The 25,563-nt window shown below is 45.3% G+C and overlaps 2 protein-coding genes across 7 annotated transcripts in view; one reads left to right on the plus strand and one right to left on the minus strand.

Moving 5' to 3' along the window:
* The window catches only part of DNAI1 (dynein axonemal intermediate chain 1), a 69,697-nt gene extending 59,121 nt beyond the window's left edge, over positions 1–10,576 (minus strand). Inside the window, exons 1-2 of the mRNA XM_064290852.1 lie at positions 10,375–10,576; positions 8,689–8,702 (exon numbers count right to left, since the gene is read on the minus strand). Coding sequence (XP_064146922.1) covers positions 8,689–8,702; positions 10,375–10,576 — 216 coding nt within the window. The remainder of the gene's footprint in view (positions 1–8,688; positions 8,703–10,374) is intronic.
* FAM219A (family with sequence similarity 219 member A) overlaps positions 10,265–25,563 on the plus strand; it is a 55,432-nt gene continuing 40,133 nt past the window's right edge. For 2 of the 6 annotated variants that reach the window (XM_003407305.4, XM_003407304.4), the window contains exon 1: positions 10,270–10,634. In XM_003407305.4, coding sequence (XP_003407353.1) covers positions 10,575–10,634 — 60 coding nt within the window. In that variant the 5' untranslated portion in view covers positions 10,270–10,574. Of the gene's footprint in view, positions 10,635–25,563 lie in introns of all 6 variants that reach the window. The other 4 variants (XM_064291796.1, XM_064291797.1, XM_010587863.3 and 1 more) reach the window with 3 other exon arrangements.

Below are 25,563 nucleotides of genomic sequence, written 5' to 3' on the forward strand. Positions count from 1 at the left end.
AAAACAGCATGACTGTAATCATAACAAAATGGAACAGCCATTGGCAAAATTTGTTTTCTAGTTATCACTTCCAGAAGAAATTCCATAACACTACTATGGAAAGGGAAGAGAAAACTCTCTCAACTTCCTGCTACTAAATCTCTAAATTATCATCTGCATCCATCTCTTTCTCCTTTCTTCTCTCCTGTTACAAAGTGCTCCTCCTCCTGTCCACAATCGTTCCATTCCCACCTCCTCAGAGACTTGGCTGTAGTCATATTTTATCTGTCCCCTTTATCTTCAACTTCTCTCTCCATTGGGGTCCCTCCCTTCAGCACGTGACACTCAAGTCTCATTTCATCTTAAAAAAAAAAAAATCATGTTCATATGGTCTCTACTGCCTTCTTAGCTCAATTCAGTCTGGCCTTTACCTCCAGAACTCTTCTTTTGCCAGCGTCCTCAATGACTTCCTAATTATTAAATCTAATGTCTGCATTTCATTTTCCATTTTCAATGACTCTTCAGCAGCATGTAACATGGCTGACCACATATTTTCACTATAAACACACTCTTCCTTCAGCTTCTGGAACAATAGTCTTCCTTGTTGTCTTCTTACCTCTCTAGTCACTCTTTCTTAGTTTCTGTTTTAGTAGTTCCTCTGTTCAAACCTTAAATGCTCGTGTTCCTCCAAGGAGTCTTACCTGATTTCCCCAGAGTCAGCATTAGGATTCCCTACCACACACTTTCTTAAGACCTCTTTAAAGTGTTTAAAAGCAAAGATGTCACCTTGAGGACTAAGGTGCACCTGACCCAAGCCATGGTGTTTTCAATCACCTCATATGCATGCAAAAGCTGGACAATGAGTAAGGAAGACAAAAGAAGAATTGGTGCCTTTGAATTATGGTGTTGGGGAAGAATACTGAATATACTATTGACTACTGGAAGGAAGAACGAACTGATCTGTCTTAGAAGAAATACAGCCAGAACGGTCCTTAGAAGCAAGGATGGTGAGATTCTGTCTCACATACTTCGGACACGTTATCAGGAGGGACCATTCCCTGGAGAAGGACACGATGCTTGGTAAAGCAGAGGGTCAGTGAAAAAGACGAGGACCTTCAATGAGATGGATTGACATAGTGGCTACAACAATGCACTCAAACATAGCAATGATTGTGAGGATGGCGCAGGACCTCGCATTGTTTCATTTGGTTATACATAGGGCTGCTACGAGTCAGAACCGACTTGATGGCACCTAACAACTAACACCACCACACACTTCCATAGCACTCTATGCTCCTTCCCCTACTACATTCTATCATTCATTCAGTAATCATTGAGTACTTCTGATGTGATAGCCACTGTGTTAGGAGCTGAGAATACAGATGTGAGCAAAAACATCCACAGCCCCTGCTCTCAAGGGGCTCACAGTCTAATGGGAGAGATAATCAATAATCAAATAAGTGAGTAATTGCAAAGTGTGATACATGCTATGAAAGAAAGGAACATAGAGCTCAGAGACTATATAGAATAGAGGAAACTTACCCCTGTCTTCAAGAACAGGGCAGGGAGCATTGGGATGTGTTGTGCAAATTGATGTTTGGATTGAAATCTTAGGGGTGAGTGCATGTGTGAGGAAGGGTGTGAAGAGTGTTCCAAAAAGAGGATATAGCACATAGAACTGAAGCACAGAAGTAATGGGGGAAGAGTGGTACAAGTTAAGGCTTAGAGAACAAGGCAGGCCTCAGTTCAGACAAGCCCTTGAAAGGTTATCTAAAGATTTAGTCCCTGACCTAAGAACAATGGGAAGTCACCGAAGGGCTCTGAGTGTGGGATGATATAATAAGATCGATAGTTGGAAAAGATCTTTCTTTTCAGTGCAGTACAGAGAATGGAGTGGAAGGGGCATGAGTGGATGAGAGCAAGACCACTTACAAGGCAATCATAGCACTCTGGTTGAGAGATGACTGAGTTAGGGAGGTAGCAGTGAATGTGAAGAAAAATGGTTTGGTTCAAGATGTATTTAGGAGGTAAAGGGGTAAAGGACCCTATCTAGGGCTAGAGAAAGATAAGGTATAAGGATGACCCTCTTACTCTGGGCATACAGAAACACAAGAACTTAACTTCTGCTCACCTGTTCCTGTCCTTCCTTCTGTGGATTTTGGGCACAATCACCAGACTCAATCAAAATTTCCGAGTCATCAACACTCTTTTCTGGTCTTGGACCCAGTCATATCCACTCGACCTCTAGTCACCCCTCATCTAGATCAATATTTCTTGAAGTAGTGTCCTAGAGGGGCCTCTTGAGAGATCATAAAATGATCCAAAAATGTAAGTCTTTTATTTGGCCCTTACAGGAGAATGATGCAAAATTTCAGGCTTTGATTTTTTTTTTTTTTTTATGGTAACCAACTGAGTTATAAAGGGGTACTAAAATTTGTTAGTCATAAACTAAAATTAGCCTTTAACTGGAGTTCACAGAAGACTCTAATTCAAGTTTCTTCTAAAAAGTCTGGCTGCCGGGCAATGTTTGGCAACGGTGCAAAGCTCTCCTGCACATGTACACAAACAGCCAGTTGGAATTCTCACAATTTTGGGGAAGGACATTTTGTTATTGGGGCATTACCAGTGATGTTTTAAGCTGGTCATGGTCTATGGTGCCTGACATTTATGCATTTTAACGACAAATTTTGATTAATGGAACTCCATCATGATCAATTTAATTTGCCGTGGGTTATTTGATTAACCAGGAACCCTGATAGTGCAGTGGTTATACACTCGCTGATAACTGAAAGGTTGGTGGTTCAAACCCACCATCTCCTCTGAGGGAGAAAGGTGTGGCAGTCTGCTTCTGTAAAGATTTACAGCCTAGGAAATCCTATGGGGCAGTTCTACTCTGCCCTATAGGGTCGCTATACGACTCGATGGCAGTTGGTTGGTTGGATTTGATTAACCCTACTGGAAACCCTCGTGGTGTAGCGGTTAAGAGGTACAGCTGTTAATCAAAAGGACAGCAGTTTGAATCCACCAGGCACTCCTTGAAAGCCCTATGGGGCAGTTCTACTCTGTTCTTTAGGGTCGCTATGGGTCAGAATTGACTCGACCACAACAAGTTTTGTTTTTTTTGGATGGAGTACCCTGGTGAGGCAGTGGTTAAGAGCTCACGCTGCTAGCCAAAAGGCTGGCAGTTTGAATTTACCAGCCACACCTTGGAAACCCTATGGAGCAGTTCTATTCTGTCCTTTGGGGTTGCTGTGAATCGGAATTGACTTGACGGCAACAGGTGTGGTTTTTCTGGTTATGGGGTAGGAGGTTTTCCTGGTTATGGAGTAGGAGGATGCACCACTCTGGCCTTATCTACTGTCACGTTCCCCCTCCCTTCCTTACTGATCTAGAACATGTGTAGCAGGCTCCCACCTCAGAGACTTCACACTTAGTATGTCCTCTGTCTGGAATCTTTTTCCCCTCAGATATCACATAGTTATTTCCTTCATTTCCTTCAGGCCTTTGCTCAAATGTCACCTCTGTGACTACTCTATTTAAATCACAATCTTCTGTCTCCCTCCACTTCCTAGTTCCCTTCCCTGCTTTATTTTTCTCCTTGGTATCTATCGCCATCTGATACTCTCTATTTTATTTGCTTGTTGGCAATTTACCTCCAACTGAAAGATACGGTCCATAAAAACAGGGATTTTTGTTAGTGCTGTTGCTGTATCACCAATACCTTGAACAGTACCTGGTATGTAGCAAGTGCTCAATAAGTATCTATTTAATGAGAATGAATATTTGCATCATCAGTACTTTTGACATCTTATTTTCCAATACCCAGCTCTTAAGGCTGAGGTGCACTGTGGTTCAACCATTCCTAGCCCTACTATCAAAGCAGATATAAACATGAGTTCAGAGAACATGTTTATACAGTGACATTTTCTGGTCACTAGTCTGCCTATCCCAGGCTCTTCCCTTCCTATCCTTCAAACACACCCAGATCAAAATTTCCAAAGGACAGCTAAGTGCATTCAAGATTCATATTCAATTCATTTTCTTAGAATTTAATATATTTCAGGCATTGATAGGTAAAGGAGACTCAACAATGAATGAGACAGACATGATCCTTGCCATCACAGAATTTATACTCTAGTGGGGTATCACCCTGTCTTGCCTCCAGAAAGAGCACTTTATCCCTTGCTGGAGAATATGAGGCCAAGCTGAGACTCGAAGTATCAACAGGGATGAAGGAGAGATAGGGATAGGGGCAGAGCACGTGGTTGTTGTTGTTGTTAGGTGCCGTCGAGTCGGTTCCGACTCAAAGCGACCCTATGCACAACAGAACGAAACACTGCCCGGTCCTGCGCCATCCTTACAATCGTTATGCTTGAGCTCATTGTTGCAGCCACTGTGTCAATCCACCTCGTTGAGGGTCTTCCTCTTTTCCGCTGACCCTGTACTCTGCCAAGCATGATGTCCGGACTGATCCCTCCTGACATGTCCAAAGTATGTAAGATGCAGTCTCGCCATCCTTGCCTCTAAGGAGCATTCTGGCCGCACTTCTTCCAAGACAGATTTGTTCGTTCTTTTGGCAGTCCATGGTATATTCAATATTCTTCGCCACAATTCAAAGGCGTCAACTCTTCTTTGGTCTTCCTTATTCATTGTCCAGCTTTCACACACATATGATGCGATTGAAAATACCATGGCTTGGGTCAGGCACACCTTAGTCTCCAGGGTGACATCTTTGCTCTTCAACACTTTGAAGAGGTCCTTTGCAGCAGATTTGCCCAGTGCAATGTGTCTCTTGATTTCTTGACTGCTGCTTCCACGGCTGTTGATTGTGGATCCAAGTAAAATGAAATCCTTGACAACTTCAATCTTTTCTCCATTTATCATGACGTTGCTCATTGGTCCAGTTGTGAGGATTTTTGTTTTATGTTGAGGCGTAATCCATACTGAAGGCTGTGGTCTTTGATCTTCATTAGTAAGTGCTTCAGGTCCTCTTCACTTTCAGCAAGCAAAGTTGTGTCATCTGCATAATGCAGGTTGTTAATGAGTCTTCCTCCAATCCTGATGCCCCGTTCTTCTTCATATAGTCCAGCTTCTCGTATTATTTGTTCAGCATACAGATTAAATAGGTATGGTGAAAGAATACAACCCTGACACACACCTTTCCTGACTTTAAACCAATCAGTATCCCCTTGTTCTGTCCGAACAACTGCCTCTTGATCTATGTAAAGTTTCCTCATGAGCACAATAAAGTGTTCTGGAATTTCCATTCTTCACAGCGTTATCCATAGTTTGTTATGATCCACACAGTCGAATGACTTTGCATAGTCAATAAAACACAGGTAAACATCCTTCTGGTATTCTCTGCTTTCAGCCAGGATCCATCTGACATCAGCAATGATATCCCTGGTTCCACGTCCTCTTCTGAAACCAGCCTGAATTTCTGAAAGTTCCCTGTTGATGTACTGCTGCAGCCATTTTTGAATGATCTTCAGACAAATTTTGCTTGCGTGTGATATTAATGATATCGTTCTATAATTTCCACATTCGGCTGGATCACCTTTCTTGGGAATAGGCATAAATATGGATCTCTTTCAGTCAGTTGGCCAGGAAGCTGTCTTCCATATTTCTCGGCATAGACGAGTGAGCACCTCCAGCTTTGCATCTGTTTGTTGAAACATCTCAATTGATATTCCATCAATTCCTGGAGCCTTGTTTTTCACCAATGCCTTCAGAGCAGCTTGGACTTCTTCCCCAGTACCATCGGTTCCTGATCATATGCCACCTCTTGAAATGGTTGAATATCAGCTAATTCTTTTTGGCATAATGACTCTGTGTATTCCTTCCATATTCTTTTGATGCTTCCTGTGTCGTTTAATATTTTCCCCATGGAATCCTTCACTATTGCAGCTCGAGGCTTGAATTTTTTCTTCAGTTCTTTCAGCTTGAGAAACGCCGAGCATGTTCTTCCCTTTTGGTTTTCCATCTTCAGCTCTTTGTACATGTCATTATAATAGTTTACTTTCTCTTCTCGAGAGGCCCTTTGAAATCTTCTGTTCAGTTCTTTTACTTCATCAATTCTTCCTTTTGCTTTAGCTGCTCGATGCTCAAGAGCAAGTTTCAGAGTCTCCTCTGACATCCACCTTGGTCTTTTCTTTCTTTCCTGTCTTTTCAGTGACCTCTTGCTTTCTTCATGGATGATGTCCTTGATGTCATTCCACAACTCATCTGGTCTGCAGTCACTAGTGTTCAATGCGTCAAATCTATTCTTCAGATGGTCTCTAAATTCAGGTGAGATACACTCAAGGTCATATTTTGGCTCTCGTGGACTTGCTCTGATTTTCTTCAGTTTCAGCTTGAACTTGCATATGAGCAATTGATGGTCTGTTCCACAGTCGGCCCCTGGCCTTGTTCTGACTGATGATATTGAGCTTTTCCATCGTCTCTTTCCACAGATGTAGTCAAGTTGATTTCTGTGTGTTCCATCTGGCAAGGTCCATGTGTATAGTCACCGTTTATGTTGGTGAAAGAAGGTATTTGCAATGAAGAAGTCGTTGGTCTTGCAAAATTCTATCATTCGATCTCCGGCATTGTTTCCGTCACCAAGGCCATATTTTCCAACTACTGATCCTTCTTCTTTGTTTCCAACTTTCACATTGCAATCGCCAGTAATTATCAATGCATCTTGATTGCATGTTCGATCAATTTCAGACTGCAGCAGCTGATAAAAATCTTCTATTTCTTCATCTTTGGCCCTAGTGGTTGGTGTGTAAATTTGAATAATAGTTGTATTAACTGGTCTTCCTTGTAGGCATATGGATATTATCCTATCACTGACAGCATTTTACTTCAGGATAGATCTTGAAACATTCTTTTTGACGATGAATGCAACACCATTCCTCTTTGAGCTGTCATTCCCAGCATAGTAGACTATATGATTGTCCTATTCAAAATGGCCAGTACCAGTCCATTTCAGCTCACTGATGCCTAGAATTTTTTTTTTTTAATGCCTAGGATATCGATGTTTATGTGTTCCATTTCATTTTTAACGATTTCCAATTTTCCTAGATTCATACTTTGTACATCCCAGGTTCCAATTATTAAGGGATGTTTGCAGCAGTTTCTTCTCATTTTGAGTCATGCCACATCAGCAAATGAAGGTCCTGAAAGCTTTACTCCATCCACGTCGTTAAGGTCGACTCTACTTTGAGAAGGCAGCTTTTCCCCAGTCATCTTCTGAGTGCCTTACAACCTGGAGGGCTCATCTTCCAGCACTATATCTGACAATGTTCCACTGCTATTCATAAGGTTTTCACTGGCTAATGCTTTTCAGAAGTAGGCTGCCGGGTCCTTCTTCCTAGTCTGTCTTAGTCTGGAAGCTCAGTGAAACCTGTCCTCCATGGGTGACCCTGCTGGTATCTGAATACCGGGGGCATAGCTTCCAGCATCACAGCAACACACAAGCCCCCACAGTACGACAAACTGACAGATACGTGGGGGAGAGCAGGTGGTAGCCAGTGGAAAAGAGTATACCAAGCAGGCAGAGGAAACAGCAGTTTTAAAGGCCCAGAGTAGACTGTGGATGTCACTTTCTAGGAAGTGAGGGCAATTTAGTGTGCTGTGGTTGTGAACTTTCACGAGCAATTGAGAGATCTGAAGTAGGGTGGGTAACAAAGGCGAGACCATGCAGGGCCTTGTAGACTTCATCGAAGAAGTTGGACTTTTGGTACTCTATTTTGAGAGCAACAGGGAGCCACTGAAAGGTCTGATCAGTGGATTGGCATGAACCGCTGAAGTTTAAACTCCTCTCTGTCCCCTAACAAACCCAACCTTGACCCTCTTCTCCATTGTAGGCATCTAAGTCCTACCTGTTTCCTCCCTGAAGGCTTTCTGCTGCTCCAACCTACATGTCTCTTTCCCTCTCAACCCCAGGGATCCCATTTTCCTTTATCTTTGTGTGCCTGTATTCTGTCTCCCTCTTTGGACTGAGCTCACAGAGGACGGACAACTTCTCAAACATCTCTAGGTTATCCCCACCCAACTTAGCACTGACCCAAATTGGGCTTCACTGAAACAAGAGTATAATGAATACAACGCAGGAAACAACCCAGTTTTTTCTCCACTCTACACACCAATATTGACACTGTACTAAAACAACACTTCCCTCAAGGAAACAATGCAGGGCCAGCTGTCCCAGGTTTCTCTGCTTCCTCTCAGTTGTCACTTCTCTCTGCTCTCAGAACAACCAGTCTCTAATGTCTCTCCTAATTATTTCTCTCATGTCTCCCCTAATGGGCTGGGAAAAATTGTTCAAACTGCAAGTGCTAGAAAAGATTGACCTGTTGCAGCAGAAAGTAGATCAGTGGTTACCTGGAGCTGGTGGGGTGGGGGAGCAAGGAAGCTGACTGATGAAGCACCAGATAACTTTCCCAGGTAACGTAAGTGTCCTATATCTTGAGTGTGGCAGTGGCTACATAAGTGTATAAATTTGTCAAAACTTGTCTACATGTACAACTAAAACAGACCATTCTATTGTGTGTAAACCAGACCTCAATGGCGTTAATTTTTTTTAAATTGCATGTAAATTAAGAGTCAGTAGGCCTAAGTACAGCACATGTGCTTCAAAACACAACTCAACATAAAACTACGGCATAGCTATACGGGAATAACAGCTTCCCTACGACAAGAAAAATCTAAGAAAGAAGGGCCCACCTGCTGCAGGAGTCCTGGTGAAAGAAGCAGAGGAGCAAAAGGCTAATATGGAGGGGGCCAGACCAAAATATGTAAAGTCCAAATAGAACGGACACAGATTCACTCTCTAAATCTCAAAATACCTAGGCCTGAGTGAGGTAAATTGAGCACAAATAAATAAAAGTCCTTCTTCATAGAGCCAGAAACTGCACATTAGTCCCAGGGTGATAATGCATAAAGGGTTTGGAAAAGGTGATTCCTGACGGACTGAATAGTTTCCCACAGAGGGCTCCTGGAGAAGCTGGGGCTTCTGGGTAACGTTAAGGAGGAAAGCAGAACTCTGGGCTATGTGGATAAAGGGGCTGACTCTTGGGCTTCCTGTGAGAAGGGATGACATCTGGCCAGGTGGCAACAAGGACACAATGTTCACATGGCTGAATGAGTCACAGGAATGGACACAGGGGCTCCAGAAATAGAGGCCAGTGTTTGGGGGTGTGCAGTATGTGAGGTAGGAGGCCAGAGATGGGAAAGAGGTCTCTCTCCTTTTCCTCTTCAACTGAGCTCTCTCGTCACAAGTCTCCCAGCACAGAAAACCTAAGCCAAACTCTGGCACATAATTTTTGTCTTCTTTATAGTTCTCTTGCACTCTTTCTGTGGGTTTCCGAAGGGCAAGGCCTGTATCCCCATCCAGCCCAGTGCAGACCACATGGCAAAGGGCTGGTCAGATGATTCCTCTGGGACAAGAATGAGAAGGCAATGAGGAATGTACAGGTGGAAGTGGGAGGGGGTGTTAAGAGGGCGGGATGGTCAGGATGGGTCAGGAGTGAATGGAGAAAGGGAATGCAGTGGTGAGAGAAGGCCAAGTGAGAGAGAGGTAAGAAATAGTGGTTCAGGAGCTGTGTGGGCGAGGAGGCCGGAGTCAGTAGGACAAAGCAGGGCAGAGTCAGTCATCAGTGGGAGCACAGGCCAGGGTCACAGGGGGAGAGAACGTTAGGGATCAACAGGGAAAGGAAGATCAAGGAGCAGCTGGAGAGGTATAATCCGTGGTCACGGGAGTGAAGGGGTGAAGGTCAGAGGTCATCGGGAGAGGGCTGGTGGGGTGTGCATTACCTGCCTACGAAGCTGTTTAGGGGGCATCTTCGTAGAAGCAGGAAGTACCTCAATCCCTGGAGAGCGTACAAAACGCTCCCTCGCCTGAGGTCAGGAAGTTTGTTCGTCTCCTCGACCACACACAGGAAATCTGGACTCTCACTTTAATCCCCAGTCGCAGGGGTTCTTTGGGGACAGCCGTCGTCGTCGGTCCCCGCGCCCTTGTGGGGAAGAGTCTGCTCCTCCCCGACGCGGTTACCCAGCAACCGACTGGCAATCAAGGCGCAGGCGCCTTTGGCACCCCTCCCGGCCCGGGGAGGAGGCGGGGCTGGGTGCACGGGGATCCGCCCGCTCCACCAAGCCCCGCCCCCTCAGAAGTAATTCGTCGAACTGCAATGAGCATTCGGAACGCCCGCATATGGGCGGGGCTGGGGGCGGGCCCAGACGCCGGTTCCGCATGAATAATGCAAGACCCGGGCGGTGTCCCGGACCCGGAAGTGGAGTTGCCGAGTCACCGCAGTGGCTGAGCTGCTGACAGGAGGCGGCGGCGGAGGAGGAGGCGAGGCAAGACCTGCGGCTCGGCCTGGCCACAGCTACTGTAGCGCTAGCCAAGCCTACCGAGCCACGCCGGCCTCAGCCCGCCCGCGAACCTTTCACCCCTTCTCCTTCCCCCCCATCCGCCGGGCTGCTTGCCCGCCGGACTCATCGCGGGCGGCCTAGTCTGCACCACCCGCCGGGCTCCTGGGGCTGCCGCCCCGCGCGGCCCTGTCGGCGTCCCAGGCCGCGCCCGGCCTCCGGTCTGCTCGCCCGCCGGCACCATGATGGAGGAGATCGACCGGTTCCAGGTGCCCACCGCGCACTCGGAGATGCAGCCGCTGGTGAGGGGGCGGGCGGCGGGTAGACCAGGGCCGGGAGGGGGCGCCGCGGAGGGAGAGGAGAGAATCAGGCCATGGGTGCCGTGCGGAGGGGGCGCCATCGGGTGGGGTAAAGAGAGCTGTGAAAACGCATCGCCGGGGTAGGGGCAGTTGCAGGCCAAGAACACGTTGGGAGAATTCGCGGGGTGAGAGCTAAGGGGCCTGTAAAGCGGAAAGGCACCGTCACCGGAGTCAGGCAGAGGCAGCCTCGGGGAGCGCTGTGGATGAAACGGGGCGGGGGCACAATGGTGCACCCCCTGGTGGAGGCCCGTAGCGGGGGATGGCAAGGAACTGATGGGACACCGCCAGCAGCAGGCCCAGGGGGCTGTGATGGGGGGGTGGTGCTGGGTAGGCGTTCAGCCCTAGAGGTCTGTGATGCTCGGGGCAGGGGAGGGGGCCGGAGGCCCCGTCAAGCTAAGAGGGACTGGGAAGGGGACGTGTAGGGGACGAGTAGGGGACCGTGTAGGAGATGAATGGCCTGCCTGCCAGTTCGCCGGATGTGGATGGGAACGCGGAGCCGTGGTCAGGGACCCGTTAGACGGAATTCCATTTCTCTCCAAAGGAGAGCTCAGGCAGCTTGGGCTGGGGGTCCCGGAGCGGACGAGGAGAGTGTGCGGCGGCCAGATGGAGAAACAAGGGCGCAGATGAGAGCGCTTCGGCACTCACGGTGAGGGGGCGGGGTCGCGCTGGAACTGCCTGTGCCCACCGGTTCCAAAGAGCCCCCCAGCCTCCAAGGCCTACGTGCTTGGACTCTTTGCTGGGCGCTGATTCTGCCGCCTGTCCGCTGTCCCGGCGTCAGGGAGGAATGATGTCATCGCTGCCGGCGCGGAGAGGATGGAGGGGGAGGGCGATGCGGGCGCACCTAGGCCAGGCCTCGGGGGAGACCATTCCCGCTGGCCACCGCCCAGGGGGCTACCTTACTAGCTGGTCCGCATGGCGCCAGCGCGGGAGAACTGAGGCCTAGCCAGCTGGTATAGAGAGGGGGAGGAAGGAGGGAGCATTCCTGCTCCGTTCGCTTTTCCATCTCCTTTCCCCGTGGATTCCCAGGAGAAGCTGGAAGAAGCCTGGGGCAGGCCTGGAACCTGAAGGCGTGGATGCCCTATTCTCTGGGCTCTGCTGGAGTGAGCAGAGCTCTCCAAGTCCTGAAGCTCGGGGCTCCCTAAGCCTTATCCCTCTGTTAGGTGAAGAGGTGAGGAACAGGTTCTACCCTTGGGTCTGGAGGCGCTGGGCTGAGAGATGTGCTTTGTGGCTTCCTGGGTAAGTAACCTGCCCATTCCAGCAGCCAGGATGGGCCTTGGCAAGGACCCATGACCCACTCTATTTACCTTTTGGGGGATGGAGAGAATCAACGGCCACTAAGCAGGAGATAAGTAGCTTTTCCCTCTCTTCTGTGATTACTTAGTTCTAGAAGCTAAAACAGAGTAGCTTTACTGAAGTGTACAATATTAAATTGGGGAGAGAGATGCTGCAGAATTTCTTTCCTAAGCTACTACCATCATTGGATTATTTGGGGGCCCAAGAATCCTGGAGGGAAGTTGGTACCCATGAACTTGCAGAAGGACCTTGGACTGGGCTAAGAGAACTTTTCTTTCTGGACTTCTTTCGTCTCACCTGACTTCTGAAACTAGAGTGTTCTTCCAGTTCTGAGCATCTAATCAATTACCAAAAGGGAGGGTAGATGAAGGGGGAGGACCAAGTGAGTCAGGAGGGGAACAATGAGTTGGTTCTTGTCTCCCATCTGGGGTTCCTGAGGCAACAGCTGTCCAGAGAAAGGGGGGAAGAATGGGTTCACAGGGCTCTCTCAGTTGTGAGACAATGTCTGTTATTGCCTGAAGTTCTAAATGGTAGTATGGCTGGGTAGTGGCCCAGAGGACTCCTTAGGTCTGTGCTTTCTGGTTTGTGTGACCCTGGAGTAGAAGTGCTTGTGGACAAGGAAGCATTTACCAGAAAAACTGTGGCTGCTACCTTCAGATCAGACTCTTTTCTTGAAAGCCAAAGGAGCCCTTCTCTGCAAGAGGATACTTTGTTGAGGTTGAGTGAGAGTCTTAATGGAAATGGCAATACAGTCATTCCCCATTTGGGGGCCATAGACATTGCCCTTCAGATCTCTGCCTAGTGAACCGTGTCTGTAGGCTGAAGTCTAGAGGCATTCCAGAACTCCTTAAATGTCCTGTGTATTGTTGAGACCAGCAGAATATGGTATAAGTTTTACCAGGAGCCTAAGCTTGCTGTACCCTATTCCTCACATCCTTCATTTTGGAGCATAAGGAATCAAAATGTCATGCCACAGAGGTAAAAGGCAGCAGAGAGGGGTGAAGTGGCTGTATAGGGATATTTGGGTCAAGCATAAACTGGGGGAGGGGGCAGTTTCAGGCTTAGCTGTAACCAATTTCATTTTTTGCCATTATTTATTGATACCTCTAGGAAGTCTCTCCTTTTTCCTGTTCTCAATTTTTCTGTTTATGAAATGAAGATGAATTTTCTTTAAAGTATAAATGATAGCTTCCTTGTTTCCCCTCCAAAGGATACCATGGGGCCCTGACACCATTGATTCAGCAAATTTTTCACCAAATATTTACTAAGCATCTGATCTGTTCCACATACTGTACTAGGTGTTGGGGACAGTGGTTAGCAATGCAGATGTGGCTCACAGTTCAGGGGGAGTTTATTTCTCTTACTCCCTCAGTGTGAGTCCCCCTGAGGGCAGGGTAGGGGCTGCCTCCTTAAGCCATAAGGGAAACAGGACAATGCTGATGTCAGTATCATTGCCCCTTTCTGGACCAAGCTGTATGGATAGAGGCCTGTCACAGGACTCCATCATCAAATAGCTGTCCCTCCACCCATAGTGGTGGGAAGAATACACAGGCCATTTCTTACTTGGAAAGATGAGCTCTAGGGGGAAAGCATCTTTATTTTTTTATTGTTTACTTGAAAGGTAAACTCAAGCTTAAAAAGGAGGCCCAGAGGAGTGGTAGGAGTTGGGAGAGAAGGCTCAGTCAGCAGATCTGGGTGTTTCCAAGGTGCTAATTTAAGCATTAGTTCTCAGCTAGTGGGAGGAAGAGGAAGAGATCCCTGCCTTATTGTTGTTGTTGTTGCTGCTGCAACAGCTGCAAGGATCCTCCCTTCTAGGGTGGGAGTTTGCCTGAAGGGAGTTGCCTCCCTCCTTTCCCCATCACACCAATAACTTAATTGACCTAGCTGCATCTCAGCAGCTGAACCAGGCTTGGGCCTATCCCTGAGAGCTCCCCAGGGTCTCTTCCTGTCTTCTTTTGAAAGGAATGAGATCTTCTCTTAGAGACTGATTCCCTGGGCCCCACTCCTGCTGTGTCTATCTCCCAGACAATCCTGAGTATTTCTGAGCACAGATTCTCCCAAAGCAACTGCCAAGGATAGGCACACTTTGTGTGTCAGATCTGTCTGACCCAAACACCTCATGATCTTGGGAAGCTCACAGCTGTCCAAGGCTGTCGATTGAGCAGTTTGGTTGAGCTTGGGCTACTGTTTGTGTGAGCAACAGGGAATAGCTTATCTGACCCTATTGCCTGTCTACTGAGCTGGTTGGTGCAGCTGCATAGTCTGTGTCTTCTCTTTTGGATGCAATTGGAGAGGAAGAGTTTTGTTATAAGAAAAACAATGGGGCTTTTAAGCGCTTAATTGTGTCAGGCAAAACCCTGCCTCCTGTGCTCTCAGAGACCAAAGAAACTTAAAGAATGGCATATGGCACCAGATAGGGTCTCTGCACACTGCAGAGAAATGCTAGGCTCACTGAAACCTAGGTTATCTGTTAGCTCATTTGGTTAGTTCATGAGCATCTGCTGTGTATCTATTTAGTTCCAGGTACTTTAAGGATTCAGAGACAAGTGAGATCTCTTCAGTGGGTGAACAGGAGAAGGATGGACTCAAATGGCTACAGAAAGGTTTTTAAAGATACATGTCAGGAAGTAGTGGAGATTGATGAAGGGTGTTCTCAAGAAAGAGTGACACCTCCCTTGGCAGAAGGTGAGGAATTGCCAAGGTTCTTAGAAAAGAGGAATTGCCAAGGTTTCTGAGCTTGGAAAGGAGTTTCAGACTCTTTTCCTGACACTTAGGAATGGACATGGTCAGGAAATTAATTCAGTAAATGGGCCGCAGCAGCTTCTGAATGTGGCAGAGAGAACACCGTGAAGATAGCAAGTAACCACCATGGAAAATTGACCAAAAAGATCTGGACACCTTATGTTGCCTCCTTGTAGTCAGATGACTTTTCGGTTTAAGGATGGATTCTCCTAATGGATCTATGTGGCTCATCACCCAACAGTATTTTTCATGCTTCTAGGGAGAGACACATCATTCTTTTCCTCCCTATATTGCAAACTGAGGATCAGGTTTGCTCAGGCCTCCAGCCCCTCATTACTCATCTCCCCATTCAACAGACATTTAGTAAAAAAAAACTACTCTCAACTGGATTCTGTGCTGGGCTCAGTACCACAGAATCTTATTCCAGGGATTCACACAGTCCAGAGGAGACTGAGGCACTACAGGGTAAGGAGCACTATAAGAGAAGTAAGAACCAGGTCCAGTGGTGTCAAAGGAAAATAGGAAGGATTCTTATCAAGTAGCCAGGGAGGCTTCACAGAGGAGACATGACTGAACTTGCTCTTGAAAGAGGAATAAATTAGAAGACCAAGAAGGTGGGGTGAGGGCAGGAGTTCAGGCAGAGAGTATGGAAGAAGAAGCAAAAGGATGCATTTGGAATGAATAACTCATTGCTGTCAAGTCAATTTTCACTCATAGTGATCCTATAGGACAGAGTAGAACTGCTCCACAGGGTTTCCAGGAAGTGGCTGGTAGATTCAAACTGCTGACCTTTTGGTTAACAGCCAACACTTAACCACTGCACCACCAGGGCCCCACTGGAATGAATGAAGGGTTGTAATTAGGAGAATAACATAATCAAATTTGAGTTTAGGAATATCACTCTAGTGTGGAGGAGGGGTTGGGCAAAGTGAGATTGGAGGTTGGGAAACCGATACGGAAGGGAGTGCAATAATCCAGACAAGAGATGATGAAGATCTCCATTAAAGCTGAAGCAAACAGCAAGGAGGGGATAGATACACAGACACTAACAAAGTGAAATAGGCAGGGTGTGACACCTGTTGGGAGGTGCGGTGGAAAGGTAGGGAGTCAAGGATGACTCCTTGGTTTCTAGCATGGATACCTGGATGGAGGGTGGGACCATCAATACCGCCTCAGGAAATTTGGGGGCCTGTGTACCTCTTGCCCTCAGGGACAGTTTATGTAGGAGAAGGCTGCTGTTTTCCTTTATTCTGTTGCTGGAAGGTAGATTCTTGGGGTGATTGAGGGGCCCAGGAGTACTGGCAAACAAAAGGGCAGAGTGGTACTGGCCCCATCTCAAAAGGACTCCCAAGAAATGTGCTCACCTCCTCACACCTTCCCCCTGAAACCTGTTTTGATAAATGCAAGAGAACTGGTGGCAGCAAAGAGCCATCATGTTTTTTGTTTTTTTCAGCAGCACTTTGATGGAGGAAAAATAAAATCCTTTGTTGTCTGAGAGAGTGTTTTATGTTGCAGTTTCTGGCTTGGTCTTTTACCATCATTCTGGTTAAACCTATGGTTTTATTTCTGACTGACTGACTGGGCTGGGTCCTTTTGCTGATTTCATTTAAGAAGAGATGTGTGTGTTACTGCATCACCTGGAAGAGTCAGAATGAAAAAAGACAAATAAATCCCTTCTCTGAGAACAGCCTGAAAAGCTATACTTGGGGTAGAAGCAGTGCCCAGGCTGTTACCTTTCAGACAAGATGTTCCAAGGGAGGCTTCTGGAGTGATATTGCTCAGAGGCTTCTTAGGGGCCCCATGTGTAGCCTCTGAAGGTGGGTGCTTCTTTGGTAGCTGGGGTTCAGGCTGAGTCATTCCCAGCTCCCAGCTGCTTGCCACCCTCAACTGTCCACAGCCCAGAAAGGACAGAAATGGAAAGAGTCTTCTTCACTGCACCCTGGTTAGCCTCAGGGACCCTCTTCCCTCCTCAAAAGGGCAGCCTGTGTCTGGAAAGGAGGCATGGGAAACTTGCTTCTTGGGTGTAGCTGCTGCATGCCTTCCAGCAGACCCTGGGAGAACTGGTGCAGGGAGCCCCAGAGGGGGTGGGGAGGGAAGGATCAGGCTATCTGCATATTCTCAGAGGTGCCTGTTTGAAGAAAGCAAGAGGTGTGGCTCGGCAGGCTCTCAAGTCATTGTTTCCTATGGAGATTGATGGCAATCTGGCCATCTGGGGAGGAGAAAGGAAGGAAGGAAGGAGGCAGAGCTGGGACCAGCTCTGGCTCTAACTGTCTGGAGTTTGGAAATTGGCACACGATCCAACAGCCTCACTATAGGGCAGCCAAGTGAACCCTGGGCTGCAAGGGGGGGCTCTAGAGTGGGGAAGTCATCTAGGAAGGAGGCCAAGAGGGTCCGGTCTAGGGGGAGAGGTAGACACTGGGGCCTGCCAGAGCTTTTTCCCCAGGCTTTATGTTTGCAGGAAGCCAGTTCAAGCAAATATGTACTTACATTTTTTGTTGTTATTAAAAATATATATATATATTAGGAAATGTCAAATTGAGAATCAGATGGTTGTGATTCTTGAGGGTCAGTTTTAAGTTTCTGTGATGATGATGATGAATGAGTGTATGCACAAGTGCAGACTAATGACCATGAAGGGGACTCTCCAAATGACCATCCTAGCCCTGAAAAGTATGGTAAGAGGCCATATCCAAGCAGAAACCAGCCCAGCTACTGTAGCTCTTGGCCTGGTTTTGTCTGTTTTTGTCACTAGACTCTCGGCTGTCATAGCCAGAGTTCACCCCGTCTATCTATCTAGAACAATACCTGAAGGGGAACTTTAAGATTTATTGAATTAACTAAACTCAAACTGTGGAAGGAGAACCATATACATTTTATTATGTAGTTAACTTATACATAATTACTATGTATAAGCTATAAATGATTTATAATGGCATTCCCATATTAATTTCCAATTTTATCCATATAAAACTGGAACTGATAAAACCCTTAGCCAAGTATCGCTTAGACTAGCATTTCCTATAGTATATTCTTAGGAATATTTGTCTTTCGTGATACTTTACGGGAAAAAAAAGGCTCTATAGATAAATTTCTTTGGAAAACACTACATATTTTCTATCCTGTCAAAATGTCCATTAGTATTTTAAAGACTTTGAGAAGTCCTGCAGTAAAGAAACCTCTTCAACCAGTAAAAGAGCTGAACAGAAGATTTCAAAGGGTGGATCAAGAAGACAAAGTAAAATATTACAATGAAATGTGCAAAGACCTGGAGCTAGAAAACCAAACGGGAAGAACTCACTCAGCATTTCTCAAGCTGAAAGAACTGAAGAAAAAATTCAAGCCTTGAGTTGCAATACTGAAGGGTTCTATGGGCAAAATATTGAACAACACAGGAAGCATCAAAAGTAGATGGAAGGAACACACAGAGTCACTGTACAAAAAAGAATTGATCAACGTTCAACCATTTCAGGAGGTAGCATATGATCAAAAACCAATGGTACTGAAGGAAGAAGTTCAAGCTACACTGAAGGCATTGGTGAAAGACAAGGCTCCAGTAATTGATGGAGTACCAATTGAGATGTTTGAACAAATGGATGCAGCGCTGGAGGTATTCACTTGTCTATGCCAAGAAATTTGGAAGATAGCTAACTGGCCAACCAACTAGAAGAGAGCCATATATGTGCTTATTCCAAAGAAAGGTGATCCAATGGAATGCAGAAATTATCTAACAATATCATTAATATCACATGCAAGTAAAATGTTGCTGAAGATAATTAAAAAATGGTTGCAGCCGTACATTGACAGGGAACTGCCAGAAATTCAAATGGGGTTCAAAAGAGGACATGGAATGAAGGATATCATTGCTGATGTCAGATGGATCTTGGCTGAAAGCAGAGAATAACCAGAAGGATGTTTACTTGTGTTTTATTGACTATGCAAAGGCATTTGACTATGTGGATCAAATTATGGATAACAAGTTATGGATAAAAATGGATAACATTGAGAAGAATGGGAATCCCAGAACACTTAATTGTGCTCAAGCGAAACCCGTACATAGACCAAGAGACAGTCATTCAAGTAGAACAAGGGGATACTGCATGGTTTAAAATCAGGAAAGGTGTGCGTCAGGGTTGTATCCTTTCTCCATACTTATTCAATATGTATGCTGAGCAAATTATCCAAGAAACTGTTCTATATGAAGAAGAATGTGGCATCAGGATTGGTGGAAGACTCATTAACAACCTGTGATATGCAGATAATACAGCCTTGCTTGCTGAAAGATCAAAGACTACAGGCTCCAGTATGGATTATGCAACATAAAGAAAACAAAAATGCTCACAACTGGACAAATAAGCAACATCATGATTAACAGAAAAAATAATAAAGTTGTCAAGGATTTCATTTTACTTGGATCCACAATCAACGCCATGGAAGCAGCAGTCAAGAAATCAAACAACGTATTGCATTGGGCAAATCTGCTGCAAAAGACCTCTTTAAAGTGTTGAAAAGCAAAGATGTCACCTTGAGGATTAAGGTGCGCCTGACCCAAACCATGGTATTTTTAATCACCTCATATGCATATAAAAGTTGGACAATGTATAAGGAAGACTGAAGAAGAATTGATGCATTTGATTTGTGGTGTTGGAGGAGAATATTGAATATACCGCGGACTGCCAAAAGAACAAACAGATCTGTTTTGGAAGAAGTACAGCGGAAATACTCCTTGGAAGCAAGGATGGTGAGACTTCCTCTCACATGCTTTGGGCATGTTATCAGGAGGGACCAATCCCTGGAGAAGGACATCATGCTTGCTAAAGTAGAGGATCAGTGAAAAAAGAGGAAGACCCTTGATGAGATGGATTGACACAGTGACTGCAACAATAAGCTCAAACATAGCAGTGATTGTGAGAACGGTGCAGGACCAGGCAGTGTTCTGTTCTGTTGTACATAGGGTCACTATGAGTTGGAACCACCTTGACGGCACCTAACAACAACATCCTTATGAAGGATTTGGCAAAGCCCTTAGTCAAGTATGGCTTAAGACTAGCATTTCCTATAGAACATTCTTAGGAATATTGGTTGCTTGTGATGCTTTACAGGGGGGAAAAAAAGGCTCCATAGACAAATTCCTTTGTAGAACACTACATACTCTATCTTGTCACAATGTCCACTGGTATTTTAAAGACTCCGAGAAGCCCTGCAGTAAAGGAAGCTCTTCAACTTTGTTTAATTCAATGTTTCTCAATTTTATTTAACTGTAAAATCCTTTTTTATGTTACATCTGTGAACTTCTTACAGAACCAATGAGTTTCAAGGGATATTCTTTGGGAAACTTAGGGTTGAAATTAGTCTCTATTCTGACCCTATCTAGATTTATATTCTTCCACTTCTTTTGAGCCTCTTATGACTTACATCATTTTGCCCCACACTAGCCTCTAATGGGATGTTGCTTCTTTGTTTCAGGGCCTGAACTTGTTGCCATCAGCGGGAAGTTGTCAGTAAATTTTGGTCAGGTGCACAAGCAAATACTAAGCGTCTAGTTTTTCTCATTACATTGCTGAGAAGTTTTGCCACCCTTCAAGTCCCTCTACCAGATGCTGGTTTACCAAGTGCTTTGCTTTTTTTTTTTTTTGGGATATAATTCACATACTATACAATTTACCCATTTAGTGCTTAATGTTTAATCCTGGCATGGCTACTCCATACCTCAGTTCTCTTTCTGTTTTTGACCTATGGGCTGCACTGCGCCCTTTCTGTGTTCTGCCATTCAGGAAAGAAGATTAAGGTTGTAGTCCAAATCTTTTGCCAGGAAGAATCCCCTCTCTGTTGAGACTTAAGCTGAAAAACGATAAAATAATTTCCTGATTAGGGGATACCTCAGTACTTTCTCCAAAAAAAAACCCCAAACCCGTTACCGTCGAGATGATTCCAACTCAGCAACCCTATAGGACAGAGCAGAACAGTCCCATAGGGTTTCCAAGGCTGTAAATCTTTACGGAAGCAGACTGCCACATCTTTCTCCTGCGGAGTGGCTGGTGGGTTCAAACCACGAATCTTCCAATTAATAGTCGAGCACTTAATCACTGCGCCACTAGGGTCCCTTTGTACTTTCTCTACCCAAACAAAAAAAACCAAACCCACTGCCGTCAAGTTGATTCCGACTCGTAGTGACCCTATAGGACAGAGTAGAACTGCTCCGCAGAGTTTCCAGGGAGCGCCTGGCAGATTCAAACTGCCGACCCTTTGGTTAGCAGCCATAGCATTTAACCACTATGCCACCAGAGTTTCCACTTTCTCTATAAAAAAAATGTCCCCTCTGGCCACAGAAGCTCAAGAGACACTCCTGCATAATCATTTAATACCCCCTACTCCATGGGCTACATAAAACAATGATAATAAGTAGGGTTCATCCCTTTAAAAAAATTCTGTCTGGAGTATTTGTGTTAAGATGGATTCTGAGGAAGAGCCCTGGTTCAGTGAGAAAGTGACATGATTGATTTTCCCTATCTGCCATGGTCTTTAGCAGGGGAACAGCAGTTCTAGCACTCTGCTTGCTATCCTGACAGTCCTGAATCATCATAGTTCTCCTGGGCAGAGAATTCAGGAAAGGGAAACTTGGGGATGTTAGCCAGCTCAGTAATCTGTTTCACTGAGGGGCTGAAGTCTTATCATATGGCTCCTTAAGAAATGAATAGATCACGCTGATCTTTCCTACCTCAACAGCTTTTTTTTTTTTTTTTTTTTCAACCCTGTGTGTATGCTGAAAATATATGCACCAAAACATTCACCAATTCAACAATTTCTACATGGAAAATTCAGTGATATTGATTACGTTCTTCATATTGTCAACCTGGTTTTTGAAGTATCAAATTGATAGGTAAATAGTCCTTTGGAAAATGGTAGGCCAGGTAATACGGAGGAACCTTGACTCTGCTGAGCAGATAGAAGGGGGAAAGAAGCAGATACAGGAAGAGAGCTGAATATCACATAAGTGGTTGGCCATGTTTAACCTAAAAAGATAAGCCCTTGGCTAAAGTAGCAAGAGGAAGGAGTGGGCTACAAGAGGAGACAGACCCTTAAACCAGCAGTTACTACAGAGGAAAGGCCCTACCACAGGTAATGGAGCCTTAGCACTCTTTTTTTCAGGCTAACCAAGACCCAATTTTTTCCTTCTACCATTTCCCTAGAGACTGGTTTCCAAATTCCCAGTCAACCTGGCTGCCTTAGTGAATTTGCCTTTTGAATGGCTCACCCCTGGAACAGGACACAGACTTCTTCATGTGATCTGACCAGCACGGATTACTGTGGGGCTGCCGCTACCCATAATATTGATAATGTACTTCTATTATTGTCAGTCAATGTTTTATGATCATATTTAATAGATGATGATGTTGTTGCTAGGTACCATCCAGGTGGTTCCAACTCATAGTGACCCTGTATGTACAACAAAACGAAACACTGCCCGGTCCTGCACCATCCTCACAATCGTTGCTATGTTGATCTCATTGTTGCAGCCACTGTGTCAATCCATCTCATTGAGGGTCTTCCTCTTTTTTGATGACCCTCTACTAATAGATGTACCTGTTCTTATATTGAACTCAGAACGCCTCTGAAATAGGGTAGCCTTTGCCTTAACAGTGTAAAATCAAGGCAAAAACTTAGAATCACATCCTGGGCTAGGCTAGTTGCCAATACAGGTAAGGGTCCACTGGAGCTAGTGAAGTGGTAGTTTTATACATATTAAAAACTACATCACATGTGACATGACTTTTATTCTCAGAGAGATAGTTGGCTGAATTCAGCAAGGTGGAATTTAAATAGGAATCTAAGTGAGGGTGTGTGATTGGAAAGGCCAAGGTAAACCTTCAAAAAGTGCTAGTGATTGAGTGGACAGAAAGCTTAATATAAGTCCACTACATAATATAGCTAATGTTTGTTGGTCTGCATTAATAGAAGTATGGAGTTCAAGTCCTGGGAAATGATAATCTGCTCTGCTGTACACTGCACTTGTCAGTGCTATATGAAGTCCTTTTCTGAATATGTGATGACGTATTCTGTGCTTATATATCATAGTTCAAGAGGGAGAGTTAGTGGAATGATGAAAGGAGTTGAAGCCATGTCATGTGAGAACAGTTGGAAGAACTGAGGCTGTTCAGCCTGTGAAAAAGAAGTCTCGGGGAAAGCATTTTAAAGTTTTCAAATTATAGGGAAGGAAAGGAGGTTAGACTTATGCTCCCTGTGGCCTCACAGGGAGAAACAGGGCCTGTAATGGAAGTGTGAACATGCTCCTACCTTCTACCTCTATTGCCTCCTGTTTCCTGTTCTTAAACTGGGCCAGAGACCAGGGCACCTGGGAGGCATGCTACTGTTTGCAGAATGCTACCTTCTTTCCAAAGTAGTAGCTAAGAACAACATTCTAGCAGAAAATATGGCTGTATTGTGTATGTGTAATATAAACATATCCCAAAAAATTCACTGTAGAACTTAGCATGAGTAGCACTTTACTAGTTTCCTGATCATATGTCTGCCAATATTTTTTATCTCTCAAGGCCTTTCAAAAAATGGCAACTTCTTTATGCATCCTTTTCTTTCTAAGATGGAAGCTCTTCATTTTACCTGTCCTATGACCCTAATACATTGTCTTTGTGTGAAGTTTATGAGTGGAGTTGCCTTATCCCAGTCTTAATTTTTTTTTTAAGGTAGATAAAAAGATGTTTCCAAGGCACCTGAACCACTTTATGAAGTAGACTGGGAAAATCATTTCTGCCCATTTTACAGATATGTAAGCAGAGTCTCAGCAATGTAAGTAGGCTTGGCCATTACCCAGCTAGAGTTTGGTGGGGCCCAGACTAGAGCCGAGGCATCCTGGATCCCAGACCCATGATATTTCCTTTACAACTTGGGGCCTAATTAAGTTCTTCTGCATTAAGTTTAAACTGCTCCACTAGCTTTTGAACTGCCCCATAGGATTTCCAAGGCTGTGGTCTTTATGGGAACAGGCTCACATATTTCAACCGTGGAGCAACTGGTGGGTTTGAACCACTGACCTTTTGGTTAGCAGCTGAGGGCTTAACCACTGTGCCATGAGGGCTCCTCCATTCTTCAAAGGCCAATATATATCTCCTCATCTCCAGGAAGCCTTCCCTGACTGGTCTAATGAGCTCTCAACTAACCTCTAAAACCTCTATAACCTTTTAACACATGTGACATTCTGATTTGGGGTGTCCACTGTGATGCATTATATTGTGATTCTTGTCACTCTGATTCCCCTTGAGCTGGCAGACAGCTTCTGCCTCAGAGCTTACAGTCTGGCAAAGAAGAGACTTTCTCTCATGATACAGAACTACGGAAGAATACTGCTGATCCCTTTAAGGATGAGTAAGAGTGGAGAGGAGATTCCAAGGAGAACAACAGAGACCCAAAGTGGGATGAGTAGGTGGGAGTTAGTGAGTGCAATAAAAGGTACAAGTTGGGAAATGGTGGGAAATTTAGGGGAATATGTGGATTGGAGCACTCATTCATTATTCAAAAAATTTCTTCTAAGGATCTGCTCTATCAAGACACAATACTAGGTATAAAACCTAGAAAATAAAAATGATGAATAAATTAAAAACAAACTTGGTCCCTGCCTTTATAAGCTGGCAATCCAGTGGGAGAGACAGATACTAAACAAATAAATGTATAAACAAAATTATAGTTACAAACTGTGGTAAGTGATAAAAAAGACAAGAAGAAGGCATTCTTGAACAAGGCATAAAAGAGAGTAATAAAGCATCCCATCTTAGACTGGGGCTGTCAGGGAAGGCTCCTCTGAGAAAGTGATGGTTTGAGCTGAGACCACAGGATGAGAAGGACCTTGAAGTCTCTGAAAAGGAGTGACTTGCCTCTTACTCCCCAGTGGGGCAGGATCTCCTATCTTTGTTGGTGGTCTGAGGCACTTACAAACTGGCCTTTCTTTATCCCCTTCCTTTGCAGCATTAGGTAAGTTTTCAGGGGGTGAGGGACGTAGGAAGATACGGTAGCAGAGCTAAAGACTGTGTTGCCAGCTTTGTTGTGAAGCTGGAGAAGCTATTAGTAGAGTGATGATCTTTAATATTTAATTAGCAAAAAACAGCTCTGCTGATGAAGAACCCCTACCTGAGTCCCCTAACATTGTGTGACTTGCACACAACCTCCTAGAGATGGAAAAAGTATTCAGAGCTCTTAGAGGAATGGAAGAGTGCCAGCCTGGATGTCCTGCTCTTAGTGTGCCAGGCATGGGTTTCATGTTCATCTTACCACAAAAACCAAATGCTAAAGGCCATTCTTTCCAGGAGCAGGCCTGCCTCTGATGGAAAAGCATCAGCCACATTGGCATACAGATTTCAGCAGCTGGTGAGAGGGACCTCCGTTGTCCCCTGTAAACCCCAAAGCTATTCCCTAAGGATTTCAGCTTCCAGAAAGTCCTCTCTGCTCTCTCAGTTGCTGTTGCTTCTAGTTCTGGCTCAGAGGGGATCACGGGCCCAGAGAAAGGCCAAATGGAGATCACGATGAGGGGAGTTGGTAGCTAGTGGCTTAGGGAAGAAGAAGGAGAATTATGTGAGCTCAGAGCAGGAAAACAACTTGGGGGTGAAATTTAAAGTAGCAAACACTGGCACAAAACGGAACCAGTCAGGAGCCAAGGTTTGACCATCCTTCAGCCTCCCTGTCAACTTTCTGATGGAACCTCATGTTTCAGATCCTCATATGCCAGGGGCTGAGATACAGCAGAGGCAGTCTCAGGAAGCTCCTGTGAGAGGAATTGGTTTGGATGACCTTGAGGGGTTGGGGGGATCAGGGTGAGCTAGTGAGGGGCATG

This window comes from Loxodonta africana, chromosome 9, assembly GCF_030014295.1.
Source record: "Loxodonta africana isolate mLoxAfr1 chromosome 9, mLoxAfr1.hap2, whole genome shotgun sequence".
NCBI classification, from domain to species: Eukaryota; Metazoa; Chordata; class Mammalia; order Proboscidea; family Elephantidae; genus Loxodonta; species Loxodonta africana.